The 12,371-nt window shown below is 38.3% G+C and overlaps 1 protein-coding gene across 11 annotated transcripts in view; it reads right to left on the bottom strand.

Moving 5' to 3' along the window:
• The window catches only part of LOC106090474 (hemicentin-1), a 1,337,150-nt gene that overhangs the window by 19,749 nt on the left and 1,305,030 nt on the right, over positions 1-12,371 (bottom strand). For 7 of the 11 annotated variants that reach the window (XM_059367960.1, XM_059367994.1, XM_059368012.1 and 4 more), the window contains one exon: positions 5,142-5,239. In XM_059367960.1, coding sequence (XP_059223943.1) covers positions 5,142-5,239 — 98 coding nt within the window. The remainder of the gene's footprint in view (positions 1-5,141; positions 5,240-12,371) is intronic. The other 4 variants (XM_059368150.1, XM_059368176.1, XM_059368199.1 and 1 more) reach the window with 1 other exon arrangement.

The raw sequence follows: 12,371 nt of genomic DNA, 5'->3' as shown, positions 1-12,371 counted from the left end.
CATATGCACATTTATTGAAAATGGAGGCCACCGTAGCGCAGAGGTTAACATGTCCGCCTATGACGCTGAACGCCTTTGTTCGAATCATGGCGAGAACAGCAAAAAAAAAAAAAGTTCAACGGTGATTGTCATTGAGCTTAAACTTGAATCGGACAGCGCTAATTGATATGTGAAATATTTGCCCTTGTTCTCCTTATGGAATGTTCATGGGCAACTTTGCATTGCATTGCCACTTAACTAACTAACTACAAGGTCTGTGTGTTTACAAGTATGAGGAGTAAATAGGGTAGCTGGCACGACGAAACTGGATTTTGCAGGTACAAAATATTTTGTTTATTGCCAGCTCATTATATTGTTTACAAGCCACCAAAAATTTTGCATGAATATCACAACCGGAAAATATCGACGAACTGGAATACCCTAAAGTGAACAAAATATTTGTGAATCGCACAATAAATCGTTATACTGTTAGCGCTGCCAAACCAGACCGTGTTTACTTAACCAAGCGCGTGGCTCTGTTATGGAAAACAATTACGGATTTTGTAAGTAGCACGGAATTCCTAACGTAGATTTTCTTTTTCGAGGTTTTTTTTATAGTGTTAAGATAGCACAACAAGCCGAATACTGGCTTAGGTGCATGCCCATATTGGCATGGCACTCTCTTTTCAACCTAATCTAACCTAACCGAGCACAAGTTTGCAAATTTGAGCCTACCAACGGCCACCCAAAGTAATTTTCAATCTCATGTGATGATATTTGCAGATATGACCGCCGATGGCCGCTCTCTAATTGTTTTCATAGAGTCTGGAGTCAAATGTAAATGCGACTTATTTTCGTGAAAACATTTTGGAAGCTGCTATGAAACCGTGTGCATGCAAACATTCTGGTCGTAGACCATGGGCGCATCAATAGGACTTGGCACCGTTACATAAAGCACGTGTAAACCAAAAAAGGTTAAAAAATCATATTCCGGTCTTCATTTCGTCTATACAGTGGCCATTTCATAAAGTATTACTGTCCAATCTGGACCATATAAGGGGTCGTATACACTGTATCAAATTCCAGCGAAATGGGTTTATAAATGCGCGTCTTAATGGCTCGAGATCAAACATGCGAAGTATATGGTATATGGCGACTATATCCAAATACGGTTAGATTTGGACCATACGCGGCACATAGTAAAGGGGTCTGCCATAACAAAATTTTCCCAATTTCAGCTATATCGGGTAGCTGTTACGCCTTGTATGGGTCCAAGTTTCAGCGACATTGGCGAAAAAATTGCTTTATATGGAACCCAATATCTTAAATCAAGAGATCGGTATATTTTGCAGCTATAACCAAATATAGTCAGATCAGGACCATACTCGGCACGGATGTCGATTACAGTTAAATCGTATAATAAATGTGCCTTTTATGACTCAAAGACTGTAAATCGGAAGATCGGTATATATGCAGCTATATCCAAATATGGTGTAATTGAACCAAACTCAGCACGGATATCGAGGAGCCTAACACAGTTACTGTTTCTAATTGCAGACAAATCTGGTAATCAATATTTGTTTCATGGGACCAAGACCTTCAACCAAAAGATCGGTTTATATCACGGCCATATCCAAAAATGGTTCGATCTGGACCATTCTGTGATCTCCGTAGCCATAAAAGAATGCTTGGTGTCAATATTAGCAACAATATCGGCCCTTAAAATGTAAACACCCTTTGTAACTAAGAATGCGTTCGTTTCTTCTCCTTTAAAGTGATGCGAATAAATAAATTAAGCAATCATAGCCTGAAATACTGTGGTGGTACACCTAGTCAGTAACCGGCTTATTGTGCGCTTTAAATACAAACTGCCCTTTCTTAACTGTGAAGTCATTCATCCATCATTAAATGTTTATGTTTAAGGAAAAAAATTTAATATGTTAAACTCAAATGCAGCCCAAAAGTCAAATAAGGTCTTATGGCTTGGCTAATATGTGAGCAAATAAAATAAAAAGTAAGCTCAATGTCAAGAATTCCAAGCTACTAACAAAATCCTTAATTTTACATTAATCGACATTATCTCTGCCCATGGGGAGATTAATGAAAAATAAATTGAATCAATGTCCAGCCAAACCAGGAAATAACGAAAATCCTTAATTGCTTTCCATACCACGGCCCTAAGTCGATTCATGTCTGGTATTTTGCTTAAGTTTGTTAGCCGCAAAAGCCGGGCAATGACAAAGGAAATGCTCCATCGTCTCATCATCTACCCCACACATGCTGCCACTTGCCGCCCCTATTCTGCATAAGTAAACTCGTAGTCCTATTTGTCCCGTTATGATACCGAAAGCTATACTGACTTCCTTCTTACTCCTAATAATCTAAATTTCACATGAACATTACATTAAAGAATAGGGGATACTTTTCTCATATCAATAAGTGCAATCCGATCTTAGTTTTAAGTTCATGATTTGGGGCCTCCTTTTTTATGCACAGTCCGACAGATGTGCCACATAGCGACATCACTTGTAAGAGGCAGGATATCTAACAAATGTAGCCAGCATTAGTAAGGAGATAACAACCGCTGAACATTTTTTGGATGTTCACGACGGGATTTGAGCCCGTCATAGCTAGCCTCTAGTCTCTGCTCCACGGTGGCGTCCAGAGGACCTTCTTACTTAGTTTAGGAAAATAGCTTTGTCTTCTCATGATCCGGATCTGCCCATAGATTTCGTCGCCCTACCGAATATTTCGCCGTTCGTCGTCCACGCCTTGCGTCGACCCAAAAGGATACGAGTAAACCAAGTTTATTGACGACAGTCATCTGGCTTTTACTGCCAATTCGTCTGCTCTTTCATTTCCGCTATGGCCCGGCACCCGAAACGATGCGGATCATGACATTATCATAGAAGGCGTTTATCTCCTTCTAACAGTCCAAGACTCTTCGTAACCTTACCGTCCTGGTTGTTATTGCACTAATGCCTAGTTTGTTGTCTGTGAAAATAGTCTCGCCCGCATCTTGCAGGACGGCATTATTTTCAAGCAGTCAGAAACAGATCTCAGTCTCTGGGTACTCAATGTACACCTCCAGGCTTACTCTGTTCTCTAGCCTTGATCCATCTGTGTAGCATGATTTACCAGATGGCAAAACCAATACTGTGCCGCTGATAGCAATGCCTCGCACTCGACCTCAAATGTCGTCTCAGGTATTCGATCGGAAACCTCTCCTCCTCTTATTCCAGGTTTCCTGTCGAAGCCTCAATTATACCGCGATGATGTGATATGATCCTATCCTCTCTCCATTCTCCCATTGCCTAAAGTCTCATTCCAAATCTGTATGTCAATGGGTCAGATAACTGGAATAGTCTTCAGTGCTCTAGTGGGCGCGATCCTCATCGCCTGGCTTAGGCCAAGACTACATTATCTCTGAACCTGTTGTTGTATTATCCTTACGTTGAACATTTTCTCCATCGAGAAATTACAGAGGCGTAAGTCAGTATTATTCTTATTAGGCTCCTGTAGATCCCATTTGAAGCCTATGGCTTGTCTTCATAGTACCCAACATATGTGTGAGCCTCTTCGGTACGGTCCTGAATGTGACACTTCCAATTCAGTTTCCTGACCAAGATCAATGTTATGTATTTGACCATATCAGATATTGAAATCGTTCCGTTGAGAAAACTAGGTGCGTCAAATCGGCGCAGTTCTCTTGCTCGTGATCATGCTGATTGCGTTCTTCTCTTGATTAACATTGAGACCCTTAGGTCTAGCCTATTCGTATGCCATCGTCAAGACCTTTTTGGATTTTCTGCATAGCTGGTTCGGATTCCTAACTCTTAGAAGAATAACAATATCATCTGCGTAGTAGACGTGTTTAAATGCCTTCTCGGCCAGCAACCATAATTAATGGTGGTTATTCATAGGAGTGGCGATAAAATGTCCCCGTGTGGCATGCCCTGCGGCACTTTCTGCCATATATTTATTTCGTCAAACCTCAGTACACAAATTACAAACTACAAAAATTCTGTTCTGTCGGTGAGTCCGGAATCTCGGAAAGGCATCTTATTTAATGTTTCTTCTTTGCATTCGAGGTAAGTTCCTTAGCAAATTTAAAGCCTAATTTATATAAAGAAAATAAAGTTCGAAATGCTTCATAAATATCAACACATTTTGAGTAGTATTAGATATGAGTAGTATACAGTTGTATGTTCTATGCCAAAGGTAAGTAAGTAGTATAGACATGTATATTTTGGAACTCATTGTATTATAAGTTATCTGAAAAAAGGTGATGAAAAAATGCTTTAAACTTACAACTAAAGAAAGATAACAAAATTTAAAATAATACAAGGTTTCAAATTAATCTTATTACAATAATTTAAATTCTTAAAAGATAATAAACAAGTTACACAATATATATGAAAGAAAAAGATAGCAAGGATCATAAAATAATCATTTGTACTTAGAAAAAAACTGAACAGAAAAGAAAACTCTTGACATCAAAGTATTTCTAAATTTAGACTTTCTAACCAAACCGAAATAAACTTCAAATCCAAAGACAACAATGTTTGCTTTAAATATATATGTATAGTAGACTAATAACTATGAAAAGTGTCAAACAACAACTAATTTATGCGAATTTACATATAACCAAAATCATAATAACTAATGTCGAAAAAAAATCAAATAACAAACAACAATTTTGCAACTAAGAAAAGGAGAACTTATGGTTGAAAAAATTAAATGCAAAAAATTTCCATAAAACCATTTTGGTATAGAAACCAAGTATACAAGGCAGAAGTATGCATTTCAGCTATGTGCCTCAATATCAGAAGAGATCATATCTTTATATAGTTGGTACTGAGATATAATATTCAACAGACATAAAGTCACGTTACGAATTGTTTGTAATGAATGCATGAAAGAATGATAGACCGATTGAATGCTTGTTTGATTGATTGATGAATTGGGTGTAGAGAGGAGTCTTGATTAAGGATGACGTGTATAATGATCATTTGAGGGAAGAAGTAAATACATTTAAAGCTTTCTTTACAAAAAAGAAGAAAAAGTTGTGTAAAGACTTTACAAAATTCAAAAGAAGAACAAATAATAATATCGAAGAAAGAAGAGTTGTGGAAAAAAAACAACAGAAAAAACATAAGTACCTTATTAGGAGCCGTTTGCAGACCATGGAACGGCAAATTCTCATACTCTCCAGGTTCCGTTAATGGATCCGCCATAGAAGATGACTTCTCTTGCACTGCTAAACGCCAAACAGATTTGGGCGCCGATACACATGAAAAAACAGCGTTGTAGCAGAAGAATTTACGGTTGATTCATAAGGTGCAACCCAACATTTACAGATGGTTGATTGGTTGGTGTTGTCGTAGTTTGTAGTTCAAAGTAGTGGTGGTAATAGTTGTAGTGGTAGTAGATGACAGAGTTGTATTAATTAGGTTTAGAACAGCGATTTGGTTTTGGAGATGTAAGGGGAGAGGTTTTGAGATTTTTTTTGAAAAAAAAAAAAAAAAAAAACAATAAAATAAAATAAATTAGTTTATAAATCATACATGTAAAAGAAGAAAAACTTAAAGAAATTAACATACTTAACTAAACATAGATTAAAAAAAAATTGTATATATTTTAATCCTAAAACTTGGTGATTTATATTAACCTCTCTTTTTTATTGAAAATAACTTAAGTTGGGGTGAGTCTAGAACCTTTGATATTTTTTTTTGTATTTGTAAAAATAAAACTTTAATGTTAACTCAACTCAATTTAAAGGTAACACACATGCTTTACACACTTAAGGACATTAAATGAGCGAAGAACAAATTATGGTTAACTTTGGTTTAATTAAACAAATTTAACACTCTTTGTTAATTACAAAAAAATATACAACATTGCAAAGCGTATTTTCGTTAGGTATTTTAAAGAAATGAAAAATATTTGAGTGGTAAAAATATATCAAAAATGGATTTTTTTCTTTCTTGTATATGAGTGGGATGGGTCTTTGCTTACTTGTTTCTTTCTAAATCTCTTTCTCTGTTTAACGAACGGTTGGTTTATGCGTTTTTGTTTTTAAATAAGTACTTCACAAGATGAAGTATTAAGTATTACTTACATACAAGTAATTACAGAAAAAAACAAACAAATAATTATTAAAATGTAGAAAAAATTATTGACAAAAAAAATTTTCTTTTGAATGGTTTGGGGTTTGATTGCGTGCCGAACGAAGTCTTTGGGAAAATGTGTAACATTTGTAGAAAGAAGAGAATTGTTGAAGGCGGGAGCCATAAGGATTGTATTGTATTGTAGTTTGAAAATTATTGTTTAACCTGTTGCATGAAAAAGAGAATTTATTAGCTGCTATATGTCGCTCCCGTGAAGCAAAATACTTAAAATAATATTAATTAAAAAAAATTATTTTTAAAGTTTTTATGCTTTGACTAGTGCTGGCAAGAATTGTAAAGCATTTTCCGTGTCAAACCTAGGATTAGGCTAAAAGGGGATTCTCTTCATTACTGAGCTGATACTTGAATCGGTAACGTTCACTAGTATGCCTCATTTGTCCTGAATGGGATGTTGATGGGAAATTTAAAACATTTTTCAGATTCAAATTCTAGGAGTAGCACCTACCTACATCAAAACACATACCTACATCAAAAGGCTATAGGTTAAGAACTCAACACAAAAGTTGTGTGCTTAGGAGAGAAAAATCTTTCGATGCCATTAGAAAATATCTTTAACAGTATTGGGCCATCACACCAATTCAATCGAATGGCTCATTCCGATCTTTAGAGACTGGATAGGCCATATACTAAGGAACTGGTGAATGTATCATGAATATCGCCTCTTGTATGTGAGACAGACAAAGCCTACTGAGGACCCTTACTGAAAATGAGTTTCAATCAGAATCTCGAAGACCATAACAACGACAAAGTATAAGGAAGAAATAAACAAGTTTCGATATCCAGCAATGTTGTGGTGGTTAACCAATCACATTAAAGCTAGAAAGACACTTGCTTAGTCAAATATAGTTTGAAAGTCACTGAAATGACGCATGAAGAGATGTTTTACAACAGGCCGCAGTTGTTAGTTTGTTGTGGTAATCTTAGATTCCATAGGAAAATAAGCAAGCTTTGATCTGTGTGCCGACAGACGGGAGGCACAGAGAAAGCAACATAGTGTTGAAAAGGGGGGCCTAACTATCCTCCGAAAAGTCCACTAATAGTGTGTTTGATCTATGACTGATCCTCCTGTGTGTCTGGCAATTTCAAAAAATTTCACCAAATTCGAGTAAAAACTACGCCATTTATGGGGGAAGGAATAATAGCGCAAAGGTTAGCATGTCCGTCTATGACGCTGAACGCCTGGGTTCGAATCAAGGCGTGAACATCAGAAAAAATATTCAGCGATGTCGCATTGCGGCACCCCGTTCGGAATTTGCTATAGAAAGGAGGCCCCTCATCATTTGCATTTATGGGGGAAACGTTTTCAATCGAGAGATTGATCTATATCCAAATATTTTCCGGTTTGAATAATACGTAACGCAGATCACTGTGCTATATTTTACCAAACTCGGGAAATAAATGCTGCTATTATCGGGAGATCGGTATATATGGCAGCATATTTATTACGAATGCCCAGGAATCTATCTCGACCCAGTGTGCTAAATTACAGCGAAATGGGGTAATAATCTATGGGCCCAAGACTCCTTATCGGCGGATCGGTATTTATGGCAGCTCATTGCCAATATTGCCCGATCTGGACAACATTGGGCGCGGATTCCGAGGGTCTAAAACAATTCACTGAGCCGAATTCGAGGGAAATCAGGCAACAAATGCTCCTTTTATGGGCCCAGGATATTGGAAGGTCGGTATATATAAAAGTTATATCCAAATATAAACTGGATAGATCATACTGGGTAAGAACATTGAGGGGCAAAACACAACTCACTTTGACAAATTTCAGTAAAAAACGGTTAATAAATGTAGCCTTGATGGGCCTATGACCTTAAAGCGGCAGATCGGTCTATATGGGCACAGTATCCAGATATAGCCCGAACTTTACCTGCCTATAGAATTTGTGGAAAGTTTTAGCTCCATATCTTACATTTTAAAGACTGTATCGTGATTACCACAGACAGACGGTCATGGTGTTATAAATTTACGACGATCAAGGATACATATAATTTCTAGGTTCGGAAATGTATATTTCGATGTGTTTCAAATGGAATGACAAAATGAATGTACAGCCTTTCATCGGTGCTGGATATAATAAAACTCAAATTCTACTGCAGCGATATATGGAGCCCGACTAAAGACGGCATGACGAGCGAAATCCCTGCTCTCGGCACAGAATGGTCCCCTGATCTACAGACCATGCTGATCTATGCTACGAGGTGTAACTCCCAAATTATTGAAAGGAAGATTCAAATCAAACATGGGCCATACGAGAGGAGACTATAGAGAGATGGCAACACGCGACGACTTATTCCCGTCGTACGTCACCCAGATGTCGCCTGTCTCAACAATATTAGGAGTAGGCTAAAATATGCATCTTCTTTGTACGACCACCTTAAGTTGGCTACTGGCGACCTTTACTAAAGGGAATTTGAACCAGAAAGGTGAAAATGATCTTGTTGCTATTGGATACACCTACATAGAATGGGCTAACTATTTAATAGAACATGAATTTATGAGGGCTCAAGAAAATGCAGACCATGTCGAGGATACCTTTCTCACACTGCTGGTCGAAAAAAGCAGGGAACTGGAAACAGCAAGACCATAACAAGATTCGTCATATAGAAGCATTAATATTCGTCTCCAAAATATTGGTAAAACCACGATCCACACTAAAAAGAAGATATATATTGTCTGCAAAAAGAAAGGTTTCACACAAGTTAGGTCCAAGGAATTCAGAAAAACCATTAATGTAGAGTATAAACAGAAGAGGTCCTAAAACCGATTCCTGCGGCACATCAGAAGAGAAAGGAATAATGCTAGATTGAGCCTAACAATTGTCCAGAGGATGTTGAAGAACAAGAGAATTGGGAGGCGGAGACGAGATACGTCGAACAAGAACTGCTCAGGAAGAAGACGGACCTGAATGGAGTTCGGTAGATAATGAATGCGGAGGTCCCGACGCGGACACAATGAAGATGATAGTGGTAATAACCAGGTCCACCTCGAAGTAATGCGATAGCAGTGCCGAGTTTGAATTAATCCCTGAGGGTGAGACAAGGTGGGGTTTTAGTCCATGCTGATAACATAGGCGATCGGCATGCGGCGAAAGACGCACTCGTCAGATGAGTGATGCATTTTTCAATCCTGAACCCCAATAAAATATTAAAAAATGAGACCTATTGTGATGGGAAAGCGAATAGAACACAAGTGCAAATCATACCCGCAGCGACCGCTGGATAACCAGGCAGAAATAACAGAAAATCGTTGAGTGTGTATATATTTACGAACAGTACGTTGGCCATTTGAACCATAAAAACCAATACGGTAAAAACAAGTTTGATTAGAGTAAAAGGAAGAAGTTAACAGCTGAATTCACCACAGTTCAAATCGTTTGACTGCTGAACCAAAGCGGGGTCAAAAGGGCAGACGATAAAATCGCGGGAGGTTTTGGAGCATAAGAAGGAGATTAAAGTATTTTCTAAGTATGGCAAAATCGTTCGGCTGCTGAGCCATATCGTAACAAAGAGGACAGGCTCTCAAATCGCGGGAGGTCTGGCGGGAGCAGATTAACGGCTTTTCTGAGTCAACGTTTTGATGGGCTAGAGGACTGCCTTCGGTGAACTTGGTGAATGCCAAGCCCTTCAAGATGACGCAGTTCGAGTTAAAGCGGTATAGATAACCTCGCACGAAACGTGATGCGAAATGATGTACCTGTTTCTATTTGAGGCGACTTCAATAGCAAAACTTCTGAATGGAACTCAAGAATAACAGACAGGAAGGAAAGTCAGTGAAATAATCACTGTATACAGCTGTATACAGCTCCCATTTTGCATATATACGATCAGCGCAAATCCTTAACAGGTGAGTACAATAAAAGGTGGAATTAAGCATGGCAAAACTTTTCCAATGGCAGATGCACCTATTACCTCATTCTGTGCATTGAAACATGAATGAACAGAAAACATGGTGAAGTGAGTTTTTATTTGACTCCAGTTATTAGCGGACACGGCAATTTCGGAAATTATCTGCACCAATTTCACATAAAAAAGCGCAGTATATGAACTTTATTCACATGCAGAAGACACACAATTCTTAATTGCGAATATTGGGAAAGTATTAGATATAACCACGGCATACTTACTGTAGAAGACGTGATGGATGAGATGATGGATGGCCTACATCCAGGATATAATGCCAGGAAAACAGCTTACCAGCGAAGGCGAACCCCTAATCAATATACATAATGTATAGAGCACGGGGATGTAGACATAGAATGGATACAGAGTGAAGAATTTTCAAAACACCACCCCGAAGTAATGCGAAAGCGTGCCCTGGGTGGCGGTTCCGGCGTAGGACCACTATCATAACGTACATTAAAAAAAATAGGAGTCAAGAGCCTGAGTGAAGACCGTGAAATGGTGGAAGCACTATGAATATCCAAATTGTAAAAGGACAAGGCTAATAATGAGACAAAGTAAGAAGGAGATCAGTATGGTTTTTGATATCATAACGGGACTCATAGGACTGTTGGAATATTTATGCAGAATGTGGCAAAGGCAACGTGACGTTGAAGCAGTGCCCATGCTCACCTTTTGTAGCTAATCGATTCCAATACTTCCATGAGGATACAATATGAAATATGAACCGTCTTAGATACGATACCGTATTTGAGTCTACAGCTGTAATAGCAGAAGTAATGATGTTGCGTTGGAAGTTTTATGTAGATGAAGTGAATATTCAAAAACTCCAATGGGGGCAGAACGGATGCAACTGATGCTATTGTTATAGTCTAAATGACTTCAATTATAATAGATACATTACTAAAGCCACCGTTGCGCAGAGGTTAGCATTTCCGCCAATGACGCTGAAGGCCTGGGTTCGAATCCTGGCCAGACCATGAGAAAAAAATTTTCAACAGCGTTTTTCCCCTCCTAATGCTGGAGGGGAATAACCTCATCATTTGTGAGGTAAAACATGTAAAACTTCTCTCCAACGAGGTGTCGAACTGCGGCACGTCGTTCGAACTCGGATATAAAAAGGAGACCCCTTATCATTGAGCTTAAAACTTGAATAGGACTTCACTCATTGATGTATAAGAAGTTTGCCCCGATTCCTTAGTGGAATGTTTATGGGCAAAATTTTCATTTGCACATGGCTTAAGCATTATTCATTATATGTCAAAATAACTTTAAGTGCTCATAGCGCTTGCGCGAAAGTAGGAATGACTTCAATTGTAGTTGTAGAGATACTGATGATACAAAATGCATGCAAAAAGTAAAATCGTGCTCGGTTCGACGGGATTTAATCTTGGGAACACAAAATTAACTTGGTATATCAGATTTTAGACCAATTTGGACCGTAACTGGCACAGTTATTGAACTGCGTTCACCAAAATCTGATAAAAATTGTGACTTACCATAGTGGTGAGGTTCCCAAGATACGGCCCGGCCGAACTTGGCACGTCTTAGAAGGAATGAATCTAGGTGCTTGAAATTTTGCACGAATACTTCCTATTAGTGTGAGTCGGTTGGGATTGTAAATGGGCTGTATCGGTCCATGTTTTGATATAGCTGCCATATAAACGGATCCTATATCTTGAGATCTGGATCCTCCAGAGCAAGCAATTCTTGCACCAAGTGTTTTGCTTTCACCATCAACAACTGTGTTAAGTATTACCCAAATCGGTTCTATACCTGATGTAGCTCCCATATAAACCGATCTCGGATCTTGATTTCTTGAGCTCTAGAGTGCGCAATTATTGTCCGATTTGGCTGAAATTTTTCATGAAGGGTTTTGTTTAACTTTTAATAACTGCGCCAAGTATGGTTCAAATCGGTGCATAAAAAAACCGATCTCGGATCTTCAATTCCTGAGCCGCTAGAGGGCTCATGGTGGAGGGCATATAAGATTCGGCCCGGCCGAACTTATCAAACGTTTTCATGTTACTTATTTACTTAAAAATATAGCTTGGGGACTGGCTCTCAGGTCACAATAGAAATGCTAATAGAAAAACTTCGGGTAATACTCGAGGACTTGGCTGATGAATTCATGTGAAGAAAAGGAGAGTATCAGTAAGGGTATTGGAAGAATCATAACTTGTGACCATTGCGAATTAGTGTTCAGAATTAAAAATGAAGCCAATTTACACAGTTTTCCAAAGACTTTCTTCATAAAAAAATACAACTAAAGCACTAATGAATTGTTCAA

This window comes from Stomoxys calcitrans, chromosome 1 (genome assembly GCF_963082655.1).
Source record: "Stomoxys calcitrans chromosome 1, idStoCalc2.1, whole genome shotgun sequence".
NCBI lineage: Eukaryota > Metazoa > Arthropoda > Insecta > Diptera > Muscidae > Stomoxys > Stomoxys calcitrans.
This window is presented reverse-complemented; position numbering and strand designations above follow the sequence as displayed.